Source organism: Schistocerca serialis, chromosome 11, assembly GCF_023864345.2.
Source record: "Schistocerca serialis cubense isolate TAMUIC-IGC-003099 chromosome 11, iqSchSeri2.2, whole genome shotgun sequence".
Classification (NCBI taxonomy): domain Eukaryota; kingdom Metazoa; phylum Arthropoda; class Insecta; order Orthoptera; family Acrididae; genus Schistocerca; species Schistocerca serialis.
The window spans coordinates 38990554-39013653 of record NC_064648.1 but is presented as its reverse complement, the minus strand read 5'-3'; the positions used below and the strand labels follow the sequence as shown (position 1 = coordinate 39013653).

At 38.8% G+C, this 23100-nt stretch overlaps 1 protein-coding gene across 2 annotated transcripts in view; it reads right to left on the bottom strand.

The window, feature by feature from the left end:
• Positions 1-23100, bottom strand: part of LOC126427372 (histone-lysine N-methyltransferase eggless-like) — a 377652-nt gene that overhangs the window by 200304 nt on the left and 154248 nt on the right. The window contains exons 7-8 of one of the 2 annotated variants that reach the window (XM_050089720.1): positions 15356-15502; positions 11002-11121 (exon numbers count right to left, since the gene is read on the bottom strand). In XM_050089720.1, the coding sequence (XP_049945677.1) occupies positions 11002-11121; positions 15356-15502 (267 nt within the window). The remainder of the gene's footprint in view (positions 1-11001; positions 11122-15355; positions 15503-23100) is intronic. The other variant, XM_050089721.1, reaches the window with a different exon arrangement.

The following is a 23100-nucleotide window of genomic DNA, read 5'->3' as shown; positions in this document are numbered from 1 at the left end:
GCAAGAACGTAGGATATATTGCAGGAAGAGTTCCCACCTGTGCAGTTCTGAAAAGCTAGTGTTGGTGGAAATAATGCAGATGGCACAGGCTGTAAAATGGTCATTGAAATGAAGAATGTCATGCTGGGTAGCGTGCTCAGCAATAGGGTGGTCCAGTTGCTCTTTGGTCACAGTTTGTCAGTGGCCATTCATGTGGAGAGACAACTTGTTGGTAGTCATGCCTACGTAGAATGCAGCACAGTGGTTGCAGCTTAGTTTGTAGATCACATGAGCGGTTTTGCAGGTAGCCTCCCTTTGACCAGATAGGTGATTCTTGTGACTGGACTGGAGTAGGTGGTGGTATGAGGATGTATGAGACAGATCTTGAAGCATCATGGTATATTACAAGGATATGAGGCAAGGGGACGGGTGCCGAGGTTGTGTAGGGATGGACAAGGATATTGTGTAGGTTTACGGGACAGATGAATACCACTGTGAGAGGGATGGGAAGGATAGTGGGTAGGACATTCCTAATTTCAGGGCACACAGAGAAGTAGTCCGAAAGCTGGAAGAGAATGTGATTCAGTTGCTCCAGTCCTGAGTCGCACTAAGTCACGAGTGGAATGCTTCTCTGTGACCACGGTGGGGCTTTGGGTGATGGCTGATAGGAGAGATAAGCATGGGTATCTATTTTTGTACAAGGTTGAAAGGGTAATTACAGTCTGTGAAGGCCTCAGTGAGACCCTCAGTATATTTTGAGAGTAGCCACTTGTCACTGCAGAATTTTATAAAACCTCTTCTCCATCTGTAAAATTCTCCTGCTATGCAGTCCCAAATTCCTGGGTCCCCTCTCACAAACTGAAGCTCTTGCCCTCCACGAACTAGAGCAACATCCACAATGCCACCTCAAAAACTCTCCATCCTGTTCACTTCCTACTCCTACCTTGGACTACCACTATCCACCACCTCTACAACAATCTCCAAACTTCCCCCACGTGCCCTCATAGTTGACAAACTCTACATTGCAAATCTACTACACGTACCCCACCCTCAAAAACTCCCTCCCAGGATCATACAGAAGCCAGAACCTAACCAGACCGAAACACAGTCATGAACGTTTCTTCCAAAAGTCTTAGACCCACAGAAGTATCCATCCTTTCCTAAGGCTTCACCTTTTGCACAATTCCCAAATTCAATCATGCAGAACTTGTTAAGGACCTTCTCTCCTTTTCCTAGTCGCTACAGTGTAAACACATTTTCCCACCAACCCTACCAATCAGCCTCAACTAAAGGCCAATGTTAAGCTGTGCCTGACTCATGTCACTCCTCCATCCAACCATGATCCACCTCCACTATCCTGCAAATCACCCCCTGTTAATTTTCTAGAATTTCTTAATCTGGGTCCTTGCCTCACCATTATTCCCTAAATCCCTCAGCATTCAAACTAACCTTACATCTGCAGAGAGAACAGCAATCCACCACCTAAACACGAATTCCAATCTTATAATCCCACCTTCTGACAAAGGTCCCACTACTGTCGTTTTAAACTGCAAGGATTACCTGATATAAGGATTCTGCCAGTTGTCAGATCCATCCAACTACAAACCTCACCACAGGATCCCCAGTCGCTCCTCAAATTCTTAGGCCCATCCCAGAACATCTCCTCAGAGTCCATCTCTCCCCTCACCCCTACCATACACATTTGCTGCACTCCTACCTTCTATGTGCTTCCCAAGTGCATAAACCCAACCAGCCACAATGCCTCATTGTAGCTGGTTACTGTGCCTCCAATAACAGAATCTCTGCTCTTGTAGACCAACACCTTCAGACAGTCACCCAAAACCTACCCGTTTATGGAAAAGACAACAACGATTTCCTCCATTGACTCTTCAAAGTTCCTGTCCGTTTACCACATGGTAGCCTGCTCATCACTACTGATGCAACTTTCCTTTACAGTAACATCCCTAATGCCCATGGTATTTCCCCAACTGAAAACTATCTTTCCCTATGCCTGATGGATTCCAAACCTACAACCTCCTCCTTAGTCGCCATGACCAACTATATCCTCACCCACAGTTACTTCTCCATTGAATGCATTACCTACAGGCAAATCTGGTATATGGCTATGGGAACCTACCCTACACTGTCCTATGCCAACCAACCTATTTATGGGTTATCAAGAGGATTCCCTCCCTAAACACCTGGAATCTCTAACCCCTCACCTGGTTCAGATTCACAGTTGATATTTTTGTGATATAGATCGAGGGTGAGGGCATTCTACCCACATTCCTTCAGAACTTAAACATGTTCTACATCATTTGCTCACATGGTCTACTTAATTTAACAAGTCACCTTTCTCAATGTTGACTTCCACCTCAAACATGGCTACATCAGTATCAATTTCCATATCAAACCCACCAACCACCAGCAAAACCTGCCCTTCAACAGCTGCCACCTGTTCCATACCAAGAAGTTCCTTCAGTACAGCCTAGCCATTCACAGCCATCACATCTGTAGTTATGAGCTGTCCCTCTCAAAATATACTGAGGGTTGACCACTGTACAACTTTACATAACTGAAGTTAGTTATGAAAAATCATTAAATCTGTTCTATAGTTGACCTTCTCAGCTCACATTCTTGCTCTGGTTTCTGACTGCTTGAAATCCCTTCTTCCCCTTTTCTCCCATTTGTTCATTAAGATATTCATTCTCTATGGTTTTATATTCAGAATCACAAAAATGTTCACTCCCTGAATCAGTATTCTTTAGATCAATATGTCTGATGTCCTCTTCCACAATATTAGCATATCTGGGAATGATAACTTTATTGCTAGCCAGTACACTGTATCTAACTTCACTATAGCCTACTAAATTTCTCAAATTTGTTTTACAGTCCCACTTTGACAACACATGCAATAAATCAACTTCCATACAACTTTAAATTTTCAGCATTAGGTTTCTTCCCATATCTAATAAAGAAATTTCCTTTCAATAGTATTAGCTAAAGTCTGTGTTTAATGTACACATCTGTACAAATGAAATCTCCTATCTATTCTTGCTGCAGCTAACAGGCATTGTGGCATATCCAAATTGACCAAATGCAGCTTTCAGCTGTATACAGAGGGCAGCGGGTGTGGTGGGTAAGGAAAGAAGGAAAACTACTGTGAGTGTCTTGGTGGAATAGAGGTCTGTGTAGTGCTGGACTAGGCAATGATTAGTGAAGGTTGAGGAGAGGAGGGTCATAGGAACATAGGATACATTGCAGGGTGAGTTCCCATCTGCACAGTTCAGAAAATCTGGTGTTGGTGAAAGGATGCAAATGGCACAGTCTGTGAAGCAATCACTGAAATGAAGAACTTCACGCTGGGTGGCATTCTCAGTAGTGGGTGGTCCAGCTCTTTCATGGTCACAGTCTGTCAGTGGTCATTCATGCAGACAGACAGCTTGTTGGTCGTCATGCCCATGTAGAATGTAGAACAGTAGTTACAGCTTAGCTTGTAGATCACATGACTGGTTTCACAGGTAGCCCTGCCTTTGATGGGATAGGCAATGCTTGCAAACGGACTGGAGTAAGTGGTGGTGGGAGGATGTATGGGACAGGTCTTGCTTCTAGGTCTATTGCAGGGTTGTGAGCCATGAGGCAGGTGGTTGGGAGCCAGGATTGTGTAGGGAAGGACAAGGATATTGTATAGGTTCAGTGGGCAACAGAATACCACTTTGAGAGGTGTGAGGAGGATAGTGGGTATGACATTCCTCAGTTCAGGGCATGGCGAGAGTAGTAAAAACCCTGGTGGAGAATATGACTCAGTTGCTTCGGTCCTGGGTGGTGTTAAGTCATGAGGGGAATGCTCCTCTGTGGCCTGAGGTGGGAGTTTGTGAGGTAGTGGATGACTGGAGAGATAAGGCATGGGAGATATATTTTTGTACAAGGTTGGGAGGGGAGAAACGGTCTGTGAATGCTGCAGTGAAACCTTCAGTGTATTTCAAAAGGGATCGCTCATCACTACAGGTGTGATGGCCATGAGTGGCTAGGCTGCATTGAAGGGACTTCTTGGTATGGAATGGGTGACAGCTGTCGAAGTCGAGGTATTGTTAACTGTTGGTACATTTGATATGGATAGAGGTCCTGATATAGCCATCTTTGAGGTGGAGGTGAACATTGAGGAAGATGGTTGGATGGGCTGAGTGAAGTGAATGTAGGAGGTGTTGAGGCTCTGGAGGAACCATATCACAAAGATATCATCAGCAAATCTGAACCAGGTGAGGGTTTAGGGATTCTGGGTGTTAGGAAGGATTCCTCTTGATGACCCATGAATAGATTGGTTGGCATAGGATGGTGTTGTGCAGGTACCCTTAGCCATACCCCGGATTTGTTTGTAGGTAATGTCTTCAAAGGAGAAGTAATTGTGTTGAGGATATATTGGTCATGATGACTATGAAGGAGTTTGTAGGTTTAGAATCCATCAGGAATTTTGAAGGTAGTGTTCAATAGCGGTAAGACCATGGACGTTAGGGATATTACTGTAAAGCAAAGATGCGTCAGTTGTGACAAGCAGGACACCATGTGGTAAAGGAAGAGGAACTGTGGAGAGTCCGCGGGGTGAATGATTGATATCTTTTATATGGGAGGGTATCTTGCAGGTAATAGGCTGAAGGTGTTTGTTTATGAGAGCAGAGATTCTCTCAGCGGTGGCACACAAAAGTTTCTTGACTGAAGACTTTGTAGGAGTTGAAAGATAAACAACACACGCAAAATGGGCAAAGAAGGAACCTATAGTAACCTAAGTGTGATGAGAACTAAACTAAGGGATGACATGCATCAAAATGAAATCAGAGTAGAAAAAATTGCAAAATACAATGGGGCATAGACATTAACAGTTTGATACTAAATTTATATTGGCTCAAAGATGGTATTTATTAGTTCAGGAAGGGAAGGAGAAGCCTGACATTTCATTCAAAAACAAATTGAGGAGGATTCTTAAAAAAATCAGTGTATGCAAAAAAAATTCAAAACTAAGCTAGGCATGGTACTGGCATAATGTTGACCTTTTACATCACCTAACCAAGTTTTAGCAAATGTTGACTACTGCTGTGTGTATGTACACTCCAAATCACAAGGTTCTTGCAAAATATAATACATGTGTTCTTACAGTCACATAATTTCTCTCTAGTTTCTCGGCTCTCTTTCCACAGCAAGCAGTTAATGAAAATGTAATACACTGGTTGCTTTAAATGATGAAACTCATTGTTGTAACAATATTTACTGGTGGTAATATTGTTGAAACTAAATTCCATTGTCAACAAACACCTGCAGCTTACTTTTAGACAATTGTTAACTTCACACATGTACAGAAGCAGAATGGATTATGATTCTTGTGATTCTGAAAATAGCATACAGTTCAAAGGATGTTCTGATGGAACAAAATCCCAATTCAAGTAGACCTGAAACACAAAGCAAATAGTGTAAAAAGGAACCTATTATTAAATGCAATCATGGACTTGATGTTTCACCTCCAAAAGCTAAGAGAATTAACAAATTGAGAGTTCCTGAACTCTGCTATGAAAATACTTCTCACTTTCGTCATCACATGAGATCATTACATAAAATGTATCAAGGTAAGTTCCTATTGAAGTTTCTTAGTATTTCTTCACCTCAGCACAGTGTAGTAGACACTTAAAATACAAAAATCAAGAAAACAGTGACAGTATCATATATCATTACAAAAAGGGATTGTGAAGTAGTGCCTGCTTGTGCTGTCACTTTCCAAAGAGTATCTGGCATGTCAAAGGATATATTGTCCTCTCTGGCAAGCAAGTTCCATGAACATGGAATGTTGCAAAAGGAAAGGAGAGGAGAGGAGGCAACAGAACAGGAAAGGATAATAAACAGGTAACTATTGTCATTAAGAATAACACAAAAAATATAAGCACAGAGAGAGCCACCATGGAATGGGAGATCTATGGGAAGTTATTTACCTTCAGATCTCACAGTCAATAAAATGTTCAAGAGATTCTGTGAGGAAAGAAAAGATTTAGGACTAAACAATGCTCCTTATCAAAATAAAAGCAACATTTCAGTTTATCATTCAGGACACCTGATACCAATACCTGATCCACTTGTAAGGTTGGCTTAATGAAAATAAATGTGGAAACATGTCTGCAGAAGAAGAATGTACTACAAATGAGACAGATTACATAAAATCCATGCACAAAGATAATGCAAGTGTCAGTAAAGATTTGATTTGACATGCTGCAAAAGCAGTCAATTGTAAAACTATCAGTGGCATTTTCTATGCAAGACAAGAATGATTATACAATCTGTGCATAATGATCCATACTAAGGAGCACAAACGGAAAATTATTGTTTTCTACACCTTGTTGGAGACAGAATCCTCAAGAGGATCCAATCAAGTTGCTTCAGCTTTGCTGAACTTCCTTTCTGACCTAGATAAAAACAATTGGCATTAATACTATACATCTACTCTCCAATTCTTGCAGCAGCCAAAATAAAAACAGTTGTATGATGGTGATGCTTACAGCATTCTTGAAAAAGAGCACAAATTCGACAATATTCATCACTTCTTCCTTGTTCATGGCGATAGCTACATGCCTACAGAGCAAGTATTTGGCAGAATTGAGAAGTCTTACAGAAAAACGCCTTTTGTCTTCTAAAAAATAATATGATATTTCAGAAGAGCATGGTCCTCTCAAAACACAGATTGGACTGTTAAAAATCTAAAAGATAGTGCACAGAAAGAACTAAAATCCAACCTACCATTAAAATTGGACAGACAGCATCACACCTCTTACAAAAGGGCAAAGAAAATTGTTACTGTGTCAGTAGGATATGCCTACTCTAGAGACTCAGTACAAGTTGACATCCTGAGATGAAAGAAACCATGCCATCCAACAGTACTAACATCCCCTCTTTTACCAAAACAAAATATGGTAGGCAAAGAAAAGAAGAAAGATGTGTGTACCTTCCTAAATTATTTTGAAACTCCAAATGATGCAAAAGAGTTTTACGAAGATGTCCAAGACAAATCATGTATAGATGTAAGAAAGAAAACAAGACAACAAAAGTGTAATTGTAAGATGCAATACTTTTGTGTTATTCATTTCACACTTCATGTAGTATTCATAATAATGATAGAAGCTAAACAACTGTGTTAAAAGAGTAATCATTGCTATTACTATATTATGCCACTGTATTTCTATTATTACTTCTGTATTCTCAGTAAAGTCAAAACTCTAAATTTTAAAAAAATGATGCTGTATATTTTAATATATGCAAAAAATACATTTTACAACAATGCAGGCATATATAAAACAGTACAGCACATAAAAAAATTAGTTGTAGAAAAAATACACAGAACTGAAGTCAGCAACATAACTATCAACAATAATTATACGTATTTATCAACTTTTGAAAAAATTGGAAAAATCACACCTTCATATATAGTTATAAAGATTACATTTTAATGTATTTCATTACAACACTTTAGTAATTTAAATGAGATCTAATAGTCATGTAAAATTCAAATTCTCAAACATATCTAACTAGGTTTTAACAGAAAAATTCATTTAATCAAATATTGTATCTGTCGCATTTATCAAGTTATGTAAAACACTCCTCAGTTACGGACAAGAGAATGGGCCCTTTAGAGTTTTATATGAAAATTAAAGTTCTAAGGGAATGTTTATCTTACTGCACCTATTTAACCTGTCTCCTTCAACAGAAAGTATTTGTATGAGTTGCTTGAAAGAAAGATCTACACCAGAATAGGACATAAAAACAATAGTTTCAATGTTCTAAATCTCCATATACACTCCTGGAAATGGAAAAAAGAACACATTGACACCGGTGTGTCAGACCCACCATACTTGCTCCGGACACTGCGAGAGGGCTGTACAAGCAATGATCACACGCACGGCACAGCGGACACACCAGGAACCGCGGTGTTGGCCGTCGAATGGCGCTAGCTGCGCAGCATTTGTGCACCACCGCCGTCAGTGTCAGACAGTTTGCCGTGGCATACGGAGTTCCATCGCAGTCTTTAACACTGGTAGCATGCCGCGACAGCGTGGACATGAACCGTATGTGCAGTTGACGGAGTTTGAGCAAGGGCGTATAGTGGGCATGCGGGAGGCCGGGTGGACGTACCGCAGAATTGCTCAACACGTGGGGCGTGCGGTCTCCACAGTACATCGATGTTGTCGCCAGTGGTCGGCGGAAGGTGCACGTGCCCGGCGACCTGGGACCGGACTGCAGCGACGCACGGATGCACGCCAAGACCGTAGGATCCTACGCAGTGCCGTAGGGGACTGCACCGCCACTTCCCAGCAAATTAGGGGCACTGTTGCTCCTGGGGTATCGGCGAGGACCATTCGCAACCGTCTCCATGAAGCTGGGCTACGGTCCCGCACACCGTTACGCCGTCTTCCGCTCACGCCCCAACATCGTGCAGCCCGCCTCCAGTGGTGTCGCGACAGGCGTGAATGGAGGGACGAATGGAGACGTGTCGTCTTCAGCGATGGGAGTCGCTTCTGCCTTGGTGCCAATGATGGTCGTATGCGTGTTTGGCGCCGTGCAGGTGAGCGCCACAATCAGGACTGCATACGACCGAGGCACACACGGCCAACACCCGGCATCATGGTGTGGGGAGCAATCTCCTACACTGGCCGTACACCACTGGTGATCGTCGAGGGGACACTGAATAGTGCACGGTACATCCAAACCGTCATCGAACCCATCGTTCTACCATTCCTAGACCGGCAAGGGAACTTGCTGTTCCAACAGGACAATGCACGTCCGCATGTATCCCGTGCCACCCAACGTGCTCTAGAAGGTGTAAGTCAACTACCCTGGCCAGCAAGATCTCCGGATCTGTCCCCCATTGAGCATGTTTGGGACTGGATGAAGCGTCGTCTCACGCAGTTTGCACGTCCAGCACGAACGCTGGTCCAACTGAGGCGCCAGGTGGAAATGGCATGGCAAGCCGTTCCGCAGGACTACATCCAGCATCTCTACGATCGTCTCCATGGGAGAATAGCAGCCTGCATTGCTGCGAAAGGTGGATATACACTGTACTAGTGCCGACATTGTGCATGCTCTGTTGCCTGTGTCTATGTGCCTGTGGTTCTGTCAGTGTGATCATGTGATGTATCTGACCCCAGGAATGTGTCAATAAAGTTTCCCCTTCCTGGGACAATGAATTCACGGTGTTCTTATTTCAATTTCCAGGAGTGTATGTCCATATACTAGATACACTACAGGGCTATTACAAATGATTGAAGCGATTTCATAAATTCACTGTAGCTCCATTCATTGACATTTGATCACGACACACTACAGATACGTAGAAAAACTCATAAAGCCGCACTTCAGGTTTCTGCCGCCAGAGCGCTCGGGAACACAGTGAGACAAAATGGCGACAGGAGCCGAGAAAGCGTATGTCATGCTTGAAATGCACTCACATCAGTCAGTCATAACAGTGCAACAAATATCCACCAACTGCTAACTCCACCTGTCGATGGTATGTGCAGTTTAAAGTTTCTGGATGCCTCTGTAAGGGGAAATCAACGTGTCGGCCAGCAGTGAGCGAAGAAACGGTTGAACGCGTGTGGGCAAGTTTCACGCGTAGCCTGCGGAAGTTGACGAATAAAGCAAGCAGGGAGCTAAACGTACCACAGCCGATGGTTTGGAAAATCTTACGGAAAAGGCTAAAGGAGAAGCCATACCGTTAACAATTGCTACAAGCCCTGACACCCGATGACAAAGTCAAACGCTTTGAATTTTCGGCGCGGTTGCAACAGCTCATGGAAGAGGATGCGTTCAGTGCGAAACTTGTTTTCAGTGATGAAGCAACATTTTTTCTTAATGGTGAAGTGAACAGACACAATGTGCGAATATGGGCAGTAGAGAATCCTCACGCATTCGTGCAGCAAATTTGCAGTTCACCAAAAGTTAACGTGTTTTGTGCAATGTCACGGTTTAAAGTTTACGGCCCCTTTTTCTTCTGTGAAAAAAACGTTACAGGACACTTGTATCTGGACATGCTGGAAAATTGGCTCATGCCACAACTGGAGACCAACAGCGCTGACATCATCTTCAGGATGGTGCTCCACCGCACTTCCATCATGATGTTCAGCATTTCTTAAACAGGAGATTGGAAAACTGATGGATCGTCGTGGTGGAGATCATGATCAGCAATTCATGTCATGACCTCCACGCTCTCCCGACTTAACTCCATGCGATTTCTTTCTGTGGGGTTATGTGAAAGATTCAGTGTTTAAACCTCCTCTACCAATAAACGGGCCAGAACTGTGAGCTCGCTTCAACGATGCTTTCGAACTCATTGATGGGGACATGCTGCGCCGAGTGTGGGAGGAACTTGATTATCGGCTTGATGTCTGCCGAATCACTAAAGGGGCACATAACGAACATTTGTGAATGCCTAAAAAACTTTTTGAGTTTTTGTATGTGTGTGCAAAGCATTGTGAAAATAACTCAAATAATAAAGTTATTGTAGAGCTGTGAAATCGCTTCAATCATTTGTAATAACCCTGTACTTGCAATGAACCAACACTTATAACATCTTGTATGTTGCAGAAATAAATATGATAAATAAATTTAAATTCTACGAAAGTCTGAATTGTAAATTAAAAGCAAAATTTAAGCAAAATTTAAGCAAATTAAAAGAAAACTATTTGGATACTTTCCAGAATACCACTCAAAAAAATTATTTTGATGTAACAGCAAGTTATTAGGATATTTTAAACACATTTTAAGAAAAAGATGTAAACTGTTGAAAACACTTCTTAGTATTTTCTTGTGTTTATTTTAATAGCAAAATTGCATTATGTGAAACAATTCTTTTAATTCAGAGAGGATTATACTTGTTCTTTGTCAAACTGCGCCTCCAGATATCTATGGTTGAACTACAGCATTTGAAACAGCCTTACGTATCCTTGTTTTCAGTATGTGCTAATACACTTCAAAAATACAGCAAAATAAATATACCTGATATGGATGTTTCTCTTGTGCAGATGTAGTTTTTGTCACTGGGTTCACTACAGAAAATCTCTGTTGCAGTGTCTGATTTATGTGTTCTTTAGAAAGGAGAGGGGATGGCCACTGTTGCTGAAACAAGAACAATATAGAAGTACATTGCTATGGAAAAAGTGTGACAGTGTTGCATATATTTATCACACAGAATACAAATGCTCTTCAAATTACCAAAATAAACAAACAATAAAATTCCAGGTAAATAATTACTCTCTAGTCTGGTATTCTATTTCAGCTTCCCCAATTCTTTATTGATGGCAACACAAGTCTCCAAGACTATAAAAGCTTTTCTTAAGCCATAACATGCACCTCAAAACTTTATTATTCTATTTTTTCAAGATTTTTTGACATTAATGTGATACCCTGATTGATTAATTAAAAATCAACAGTTGTGAAATCACTATGTCAGTACAAAAACTATAGTTGTCCCATTTTTGGGACATTGGTAAAATTAACTATCAAAAAGGACAGTATTAATTTCAATGCAGAATAGTGTACAAAACATCAAGAACAAGATAAAAACACTGTAATATTACTGAGTATCTATTCAGTATGAAATGAAACAAAACACTTATAATGTATACCAAAATTGCACACATTTTTGTACTTTATTTCCAGTATGCACACTTGTCGTGTGTTTTACTTGTCACAATAAAGTGGTATCTTGGGTATAGTCATACCTCTTTGCTCACCCATACTCCCATCACTTTGCTTCATTGCATTTTGGTGTTGAGCCTGTTTTCTTTGAAAGGTACATCTATATTCTCTCTTGGACATCCAAAAGCGAGAGCTCCTCTTTTGGGTTAGCAATCTGATATGCACACCATATGTTTACTATCCAGATATTAATGATCTGGATGATTGACAGCCACCACTATGTCTTTGATCTTGTCCTAGTCCTATAAAATGATATCCACATCTCCAGTAGATCAACACCTATTCCCTGTACATTACTCTCACGGAGAAACTTATGGCTTATGATACCCACTAAGATGTAGTATGCCTACAAAGAATTTTAGCTCTTCTTTGGCTAGGAGAAAATTTATATTGTTCTGTTGGCAAAAATAGACTTTGCTTTTTTGTGTAACAGTATTCATTAGTCCCTCAAGGAAAAAATCCTCAAACACCTGTCACACTGTATTATTTGCTAAATATTCTGCAACATGGTGATTTTTTTGTGTTTTCCCGTCTATGTCCTAATGCTTCTCTTTGCTTAGCTTCTGGAGGTAAGTTGGTAACATAAGCTTCATCCTTCCCATTCCTTCTGGTTATAAGTTCTGAATTACCTGCGACATATTGTACAATATAGTCACTGATTAGTGGATTTTCTTTGGTGTCTCTTTCATCTGTCACTTTATTTACGTTGGGTGGAATAATCACTAATTTTAAGTTATCAGCATAGTCTTCATTCATTTCATACCTCTCCAGTTACTCTAACACTTCTTCAATCATAAGTCCATGCAGCATTCTTTTATTCAATTTAAATAATAAACTGTGAAAGGGAATATTTCATTTTACTACCTGACCCTGGAGAAAATCTCATAAAACGTGAAGAAAGCAGCTCTCAATAATGTAAATAGTAATTTTTGTATATAAGATGTGTACAAACAGGCACATCTACAGTGGAGAGTCATTGTCCCATAACTGCGCCGCTAAAAATAAACTGATATTGCACTTACTTCTGGAAATCTGAGATATACTGAATGTTACGTGGACATCTGTAGGTTCATATCAAAAACACCCAGACAACTAAATCACAATTCACTCTTGTACAGAAACTACCATCAGGCATACAGAACAGCGAAGTGCAAATATATAAAAAGAGGCAAATTAATTCCTTTCCCAAAAATAAGCTAATTAGAGAAAAATTATTTCTTTTCAATTTCCAGGTATTACAGCAGTCAGTTCAACATTTAGGTGCAACAATCAAAGCAAAAAGTTTGATTGGTTATGTAGAAATCAATAAAATATTTGCATCCCAAAAATAGAGAGAATGGATTAACTGTATCCAAATACACTGCTGTCAAAAAATGAATGACTCCAATTCCTTGGTAGTGAGTAACATTATAATGGGAAAATCCATCTGCATAAGAAGCAAAGTATCTGAAGATAATGTATCAACAAATTAACAAAAGGATCTATATTGCATATTCGACAAATAGTTATGTTAGTCCGATATCTTGAAGAAAGATAATCAAAGCATAATAAAGTTATGAATATAGTTACTACTTCAGAAGGGAGCTCTTCGGAGAGACTTTCCTTTACTCACTAAAAAAATTTCTGAGGGAGACAACAACATGAATGGATGACATTAGTGTGTTCTGTATTGTAGACACAAGTAGTCTCCATAATTGTGACGTGGGAACAACCAAGCTTCTTTTCCTCACAATACAGTTAATGGAAATGGTTAAAAAGAGTAATACTCGAAACTGATCATTGAGGTACACTGTGGTGCATTTACTGTGTGTTTCTACAACAGTAATTTAGGATTATGTTGCCAAATTCAGACACTTATGATGATTCAATGCAAGATACTTGATAATGGGAAGAAGGTCCATGACTATGGTACCATCACTAGAGATTCCAACAACTGGTACTGAAGGACACCTTCACTGACATGAAACAATTTACAGGACAAGGAACACGATAGGATCAGATTAACGCTACCGTTGGCCTTAGACTATAGCACGGTTTTTGCAAAATCAGTAAAGCTTGAAAATACAATGGGAAGTTTGAGTAAACTATTTTATTCATGTAGGTGTGACATACAATCTAACATTTTATCCTCCTACATAAACTTCTCTTTCTCAAAACAAAACAAATCTCAAAACTCATTGTAGCAGCATCCCAGAGAGTTCACACTTACAAAATAAGATGGAGGAGAATAAGACCTGCTGACAAAATGCCATGTCACACCTTAAAATATTTAAAGCACCCCAGACATGCAGCAATGTATATCTTTTCATAAAAAATATAGAAATGGAAAGTATTTTGTGGAATTTAAATAACAGACTAAGTAAAGATAATAGCTCACCATACTGTTGGGGCACTGAGTAGTTGACAGGCACATAATCAAGACATAGTGATGCTATCTGTCAAATAAATCCTCTTTTAAAGCTAAAAGAATACACGTATATATACCTGCATGGCAACTTTCTCTCAGCTGATTACATTGCGCCAACACTGCACCTGGAATGGGGTTAGGGTCTGTGTCAGGTGGAGTAGGTGATGGGAGAAATGAGAGTGACAACAGTAACTGTTATGAAATTGTGTCGAATGATGAACAGCCCACAGTTGCACTAAATTCTGTTTATTTTAAACCTTGAGCATGGTTTCTGCTATAATATTATAGCCTTCTTCAGGAGTCATACACACTAATAAATGAGAAATGTCTTAGCCCAGCGTCAAGACCAATAAAATAACTTCAAAAGTCATAAGCCTGTTTCGAACATAAGTAAAATTACATATGACTATGTATGTCCTCCATCACTACCTCTGTTACACTGGATGCACGGTCGTCAAATGTGCTGCATCACGTGCACCATAGGTGGTGCACACCACAGTGAGGTACGTAGCATGGTTTATCAGGCAAATTATATGCTCTAATAAATTATAGGGCTAATTCTACCAGCCAACCATAGTTGTTTTACATAGCAACACTACCAATGATTGACATTATTTCTGCAACTAGCACCCTAGTACATGAGTGGACTTGACACAGCCACTGGGCTGAGACATTCTTCATTTATTAGTGTGTGTGACTTCTTAAGAAGGCTATATTGTTATAGCAGAAACCATGGTCAACATTAAAAATAAACAGAATTTAGTGTAACTGTGGGCTGTTTTTCATTTGAGATGATCAGTAACTAAGGTTAGGCTGAAAGTATCTGCTCATTCATCACTCAGCTCTTACAGAGTAGTTATTTGTTAGCCCTCACCTAATTTCTCACTTTTATTCAATGAGGGGCCTATTTTTCTTTTGCCAAGAACAACATAACTTTTTTATCACTTGGGGTAATTACTTTTACTGAACTAGAATAAAATTCGATACTTCTTGACTGTATAGACCTGCTACACACTACCAATAAATTCATGCAACGACTATGGAATACATCTGTTCACACTCTCTCTCTCTCTCTCTCTCTCTCTCTCTCTCTCTCTCTCTCTCTCTCTCTCTCTCACACACACACACACACACACACACACACACGAGAGAGAGAGAGAGAGAGAGAGAGAGAGAGAGAGAGAGGGAGGCAGGGGGGGGGGGGCACTGCTCTTAATGATATGAAACTGTTGTTATCAAACATACCTTGTCTTTCCCTTCCTCTTGCATGTTTGTGGTTCCTGGTGGTGCACCAAGTACTGATAAACCCTGTTGCAACAGTTGTTGCAAAGGCACACGCTGAACTGGAGCAGATTCAGTTACATTCCCATAACTGAACGTCTGGTGTTTTCTCTGCAGTAACAGATGTTGGTAATAGTCTATCAATAATACAGCTACAAATAGATAACTGTGAAAGAAATCTGTGTTCTCTAGCTTTCATTTTAATTTACAAACTTTTGCGGTAAACTTTTAAGATAAAAACAACAAGTTATTTCAACTATTTTGAACAGTTACTGAAAGTTTTGCATGAGGATGACCTACCAGTGTCCCAAACAAATAGATCTGCATTACACTTATGCTACAAGTCTTTCCCAGATTCTCAGGCCCTACCAGAAAAATGCATCACAGTAAGGTTGTTAAAGGCTCTGCTACCACATACAAGTTCCTGGTGTATTCTGGCCCACGGAACTCAAACACTGGCTTCAGAGCATGTCCAATTACTTCTGAACTTTCACCTTGTTATACAAAGTGTGACTGAATAGATAACAGCATGTATCTTTAAAACCAATATGCTTCTAGCATTTCTTATTTAGGAAGAATAAATTTCAGATTCCTACAATGTCAAATACGGTAAGTGAAACTCGAAGACGAATTATGTAAGATCAAATGGAATTACAGAAGTGTTATAAGAGGTACAGCAGAAAGTGAAGATCAGGGACAGGGCAGGAAAGTAATTCAGATGTAATCTTTACAGTACAGCAGAAAATAAAAAAAAAATACTTTAAATATCAAAGAACTATCAGACAGAAAAACAGGACTTGTTTCAAAAATGAAAATATTCCATAGAAACCATTCAAGTTTATGTATCAACATCTTCAATACTGGTGAGGTGTCCAAAGACCTATACAAAACTAAAGGAAATTCCATCACAAACTTATAAGTGGTGGAAGGATATTTAATGTTAAAATAGGGGAAGGGTGGGGGGATGAAATAAGTCCTCAGTGGATAGCTTCAGATATAACAGCCATGACAGAGGTCATACATCAGCAGTATAATTTGCTGAGAACAATAACACATGTCCTACCAGAAATATTTGAGAATAAAAGAAGTACAGAATGCATTTGACATGGACCAAACAAAACTAAAACTGAAATTTACCATATTTTACCAAACAAAAAAGAGCTAGAACACAGATGTGATTGTCCTAAATTACTTTTGAATTGAAATTGATTAGTTTATAATCAGTTACAAACTAAAATTAGAAAGCTAAAAACAAACAGACTCTTCAGACTGCCAAGCAGAAAAGTAGATCAATAGAATTTATTTTGAATGATAAACTGATCACACAATCAAGTTGAGATAACCCCAGAGGTGCAGCCCTTCATCAAATATGATCACTGCAAGAAAACATTCAGATTCTGGGCAACCTGCCAAAAAGAGCATAAAGGAAGAGTTGGAGCTAGAAACTCAAAAAAGATTAATGTTAATTTTGGAATGGGCATTGTAAACACAGAATGGCCGAGACTGGTACACTTAATCACGTGATAGGGAAGATGTAAGAGAGAAGCATTGAGCTACTACCCATGCAAGAAACAAAATTTGGGGAGGCAAATATAGTGTTATTCAAAAGGCTCCACAGTGCTGAAAGAAAAATCAGGAATATGAGTGGGGAATGAAAACCACACATTTATTTGCTTAGGTAGAACATTCATAGTAAAGAAGAGACTCGAGAATGGAATAACAGAAGTAAAAAGTAAGAGAGAAAGAATCTCAATGTTGACCATAAGAAGTGAATAAAAAATACACAATAACAAATGGACATGCACTGATAATGACAAGAACAAGAAGGATCAAAAATTAGTAATAAATTTCTGGGAGTAGTTAGACGATACACTGAAAAACACATACATGGACATGTAAAGATACTCATGTATTTCTAATGCACAGATTCAATGGGAGAACCAACATAAGGGAATAGAAAAGGCAAGATGAGTACATAAGAGCAAAAAAAACGACAACAACAACAACAACAACAATAATAATAATAATAATAATAATAATAATAACAATAATCATAATAATTAATTCTACACACAATTGGAAAGCCCCTGGAAAAGATAAAATAGCAAATATCTGGCTAAAGAAGTTCACCTCAACACATTCACATCTAACCAAATTATTTAACAGTTACATTGCAGACCTGTACACATTCCCTGATACACTTACACATGGAATAACTTATCTGAAACCAAAGATCAAGCAGACACAGCAAACCCAGCTATATATTGCCCCATAATATGCCTACCAACAATATACAAAATATTAACTTCAGTCATTACACAGAAATTAATGATCATACAACACAGAACAAAATTATAAATGAAGAACAAAAAGGCTGTTGCAAAGGAGCACGAGGATGTAAAGAGCAACTGATAATAGATGCAGAGGTGACATATCAAGCTAAAACTACGCATACACTGATTACGAAAAAGCTTTTGATAGTGTACCCCACTCATGGTTATTACAAATATTGGAAATATACAAAGTAGATCCTAAATTGATACAGTTCCTAAACATAGTAACGAAAAATTGGAAAACCATACTGAATATCCAAACAAATTCAAATAGTATCACATCACAACCAATACAGATTAAGTGTGGAATATACCAAGGAGACTCATTAAGTCCTTTCAGGTTCTTCCTTGGTCTGAACCCACTATCCAACATGCTAAATAATACAAATTATGGATACAATATTACTGGAACATACCCACACAAAATCACACATTTGCTATACATGGATGATCTAAAACTACTGGCAGCAACAAATCAACAACTCTACCAATTACTAAAGATAACAGAAGTATTCAGTAATGATATAAATATGGTTTTTGGAACAGACAAATGTAAGACAAATAGCATAGTCAAGGGAAAACACACGAAACAAGAAGATTACATATTGGATAACCACAGCGACTGCATAGAAGCGATGGAAAAAAACAGATGCCTATAAATATCTAGGATACAGACAAAAAATAGGAATAGATAATACAAATATTAAAGAAGAACTAAAAGAAAAATATAGACAAAGACTAACAAAAATACTGAAAACAGGACTGACAGCAAGAAACAAGACAAAAGCTATAAATACTTATGCTATGCCAATATTGACCTACTCATTTGGAGTAGTGAAATGGAGTAACACAGACCTAGAAGCACTCAATATACTTACACGATCACAATGCCACAAATATAGAATACATCACATACATTCAGCAACAGAAAGATTCACATTAAGCAGAAAGGAAGGAGGAAGGGGATTTATCGACATAAAAAAAACCTACATTACGGACAGGTAGACAATTTAAGAAAATTCTTTCTAGAACGATCAGAAACTAGCAAAATACACGAAGCAATCACTCATATAAATACATCGGCTACACCACTGCAATTTCATAACCACTTCTACAAACCTTTAGATCACATAACATCAACAGATACGAAGAAAGTAGGATTAATGACTGCAATACAGGATCAAACAATAAACACCAGATATTACAGCAAGCATATTATTAAAGATCCCAATACCACAACAGATAAATGCAGACTTTGCAAACAACAAATAGAAACAGTAGACCACATCACAAGCAGATGTACAATACCAGCAAATACAGAATACCCCAGAAGACATGACAATGTAGCAAAAACACATCAACAACTTGCCATACAACATAAACTAATAAAACAACACGTTCCCACATACAAGTATGCGCCACAAAATATACTGGAGAATGATGAATACAAATTATACTGGAACAGAACCATTATAACAGTAAAACAGCACCACAAAACAAACATGACATCATACTCACCAATAAAAAGAAGAAATTAACACAACTAATCGAAATATCCATACCAAATACAACAAATATACAGAAGAAAACAGGAGAAAAAAATTGAAAAATACATCCAACTGGCTGAGGAAGTCAAAAGATATGTAGCATCAGGATAAAGTTGACATTATACCAATTATACTATCAACTACAGGAGTCATGCCACACAATATCCACCAGTACATCAATGCAATACAGCTACATCCAAACATATATATATACAACTATAGAAATCTGTAATAATTTATACATGTTCAATTACCCGAAAGTTCCTAAATGTAATGTAACATATACCGTACAGTTGAAAGGGAGTCATGCTTGATATAGGTCTGCGTCACTTTCCATTTTTAACCAGACATAACGTCTGAGAAAGGAAAGAAGTAATAATAAGTTTATAGCAGCCAAATAGCCATACAAGTTCCAAGTACAATGATGATAAAACACGAAATTAGAAATTTTACATGTTGTGGTTTGCATAGTCACTTATTGACTATGTCCTTTTGGCAAAGATCTATATATTGTAACGTCTGATATTTGTTGACAGTTTAGACTCGCACATTGCATTTGGTTCATGATATGATGTGTAGTTGCTAATAAGGTGGTAGAAACAATGGACTGGCATTCTGGTGAGCAGGTGTCTCATTTCAAAGTACTTCTTTGTCTGTGTTCAGTCAATCATGGCACCTGTGCTGAAAAATTCTGGAGGTATATCTTATCTTCCTTCCTTCAATGTTTTTCATAGATTTTCCAAAGCACTGGTGTTGGGTAGCATCAGATTGCCCATAGGTCTTCAATGAGGAAGGGTTCGCTTGCCAGCAGATACAGAAGTCTGGATTTTGTAGTGTGGGATGCTCCAATAGCTTTCTTTATCTAGTTCATCTTTACTCCTTCTAGTGTCGTTAGGCTTTTACTGTGAGATGTGATCTGATAATTTCTACACCATAATGGGGAGATTTTGGCTCTGACAGCAATGTTACTGTCTCTAGGCTGAGGGATCTAATGTATTCTATTTCATGGATTGCCATTATTGCTTGCATTGCTTTCTCCACTACATGCTTTGTGAAACATTTTGCAGTTATTTCTATTGTGACATTTATGTATTTGAAGTCTGGTACTATTTTCAGTTTTCTCTCCCTTATGAAGATCTCGGCTGATACTCTTCCTCAATTTCTGAGCACCATCATTTCTGTTTGCGATACATTTATTTTGAGGCTGTGTTCAATGCATCAATCTTTCATATTATTTATTGCTTGTTGTAAATCTTCATTGTCCTCTGGCCCTATTACAATACTGTCTGCAAACACATATGAGATTACACCCTACCTTTGGGGTATTCATACAATCTCTTCTGCTGCAAAGATAAATAACAGAGGACTCAGTGGGTCTCCTTGAAGCACTCCATTTGATTGAGGTATCACCTCCGAGAGGGTGAGGTTGTCTGAAATCATCAGTTTGGTCCATCACGGTATTGCACTTATGATTCATGTCCATATTTTGTTTTCATTTAGGGCTTCCTCTAGTTTTTTGGCCACTAATTTTCTGTTTATAAAATGAAATCCTTTTTTGAAGTCTAAAAATACTACACAAAACTTTTCTCTGTCTCCAAGGGCTTCCAATACACTCTTTAAGAGTTCTATCACAGTCAAAGTTAATCTTCCTTTCCTGAATCCTGTTTGGCTTTCAAGGAGGTGTTCATTGATTGATTGCTTTATTTTTTTCTGTGACTATTTTTGTGAATACTTTGAAACATGAGTTTTTGAGGGTCATTGGGGACTCCTTTACCTTTATATAGCACTTTTGTTATTGTCTGTCTCCACTGTTCTGGAATGGTGGCTGTTTCTGTGCACTTACTGTAGAGTTGTTTTTTTTTTTCCAAATTGGCGTTAATATTTGGACAGTGTCTTTTAAATATTCCCTATAAAGTCCATCAGAACCTGCAGCATTTTTTGTTCTTTTGCTGTTAAGGACATCTTTGAGCTCCATTCCGTAGTTGTTTGTGGCATTGTGTTCTGTCTGATTTCTGGTCTGTCTTTTAGTCCTTCCTTGTTCACTATATTGTTGAAGCGTGTCTCCCATTCTTTCAAATTGATGTAATGTGTTTCAACTCCTTTTCTGGGGCATAATGTAAGGGTCTCTTGTGGCTTCCTCCACTAGTTTCCTTCCTTCTCTTGCCTAGAACGTTCTCCTTTTCTTTAAGAGTTTTCTTATTGATATATCATTTTTCAGCATAAGTCCTGAGGAGTGTAGTGTTTTCTGTGCACCTTTTCAGTTGACTTACGCTTTGCAGCATATCTTTTCTTAGCCTGTAACATCCTGCATGGAACCAATTTTTTTCATCCATCTTTTGTATCTGGGATTGGCGGCTTGTCTTAGGAGTTCTCCTATTCCTCCTTTTTCTTCCTCTAGTCATGAACTGTCTATTAGCATTTCAATTTGTTTTATGTCACCTGATTTTGCTTCCACTTTCCCAATATCTACTGTTCTTGAAAGTGTTTCTTCCTCTTTTTCTCGTGCTTCTCATCACTCTCCTTGGATATTTATTTCCGGAGGGATACATTTCAAAGTAGCGTGTAGTCTGCAGTTCAGAGAGGTGATATATTGTGTCTGTTTGGTCCCCTTACGAATGTGATGTCTGTTGTGCTCTTGCCATTGTGAGAAATATATGTAGAGATGTTAGGATTGTTTAATAGGATAAAGCCTACTTTCTGCAACTTTTCCATTATTATTTTTGCTTTGTAGTTTCGTTATGTCCATTCTGCAGTTTAAGTCTCCAGCAATAATTAATGGTTTATTGTGCTTATTATGAGTGATCAGGGCCCCTATTTCATCTAGTACCTCACAGGCTGTTTTATTCAGTTGGAAGTATGCTGATATTGTTGTAATGTGTTTCATTTCTATCAGGACTGTGCGTTCCTGTTTGATAGTTACAGTTATTGGTGTTAATTCTGGTTTTATGAGGACAATTATTCCTCCACTGGGTCTTCCTCTGTTGATTTGTTTTGCGTGGACATGAGTGCAGTAAAATTCTGGATATTGCCAGTTTTTGGTTAAAAATGCGTGTTAGGATTGCTATGTCATAGGCCTTTGAGCTATGTCCATTGCACTTTTTATATTCCATAGGAGGATCTTTAAGGTCCCTACTGCTCCTACTTCTTTACATTTTCTTGGGTGGTGTTCTTGTGTCTTATGGAAGAGAGATCCTGGCATTTTCTTGGAAAAAAAATGTTGTTGTTGTGGTCTTCAGTCCTGAGACTGGTTTGATGCAGCTCTCCATGCTACTCTATCCTGTGCAAGCTTCTTCATCTCCCAGTACTTACTGCAACCTACATCCTTCTGAATCTGCTTAGTGTATTCATCTCTTGGTCTCCCTCTACGATTTTTACCCTCCACGGTGCCCTCCAATGGTAAATTTGTGATCCCTTGATGCCTCAAAACATGTCCTACCAACCGATCCCTTCTTCTAGTCAAGTTGTGCCACAAATTTCTCTTCTCCCCAATCCTATTCAATACCTCCTCATTAGTTACGTGATCTACCCACCTTATCTTCAGCATTCTTCTGTAGCACCACATTTCAAAAGCTTCTATTCTCTTCTTGTCCAAACTAGTTATCATCCATGTTTCACTTCCATACATGGCTACACTCCATACAAATACTTTCAGAAACAACTTCCTGACACTTAAATCTATACTCGATGTTAACAAATTTCTCTTCTTGAGAAACGCTTTCCTTGCCATTGCCAGTCTACATTTTATATCCTCTCTACTTCAACCATCATCAGTTATTTTACTCCCTAAATAGCAAAACTCCTTTACTACTTTAAGTGTCTCATTTCCTAA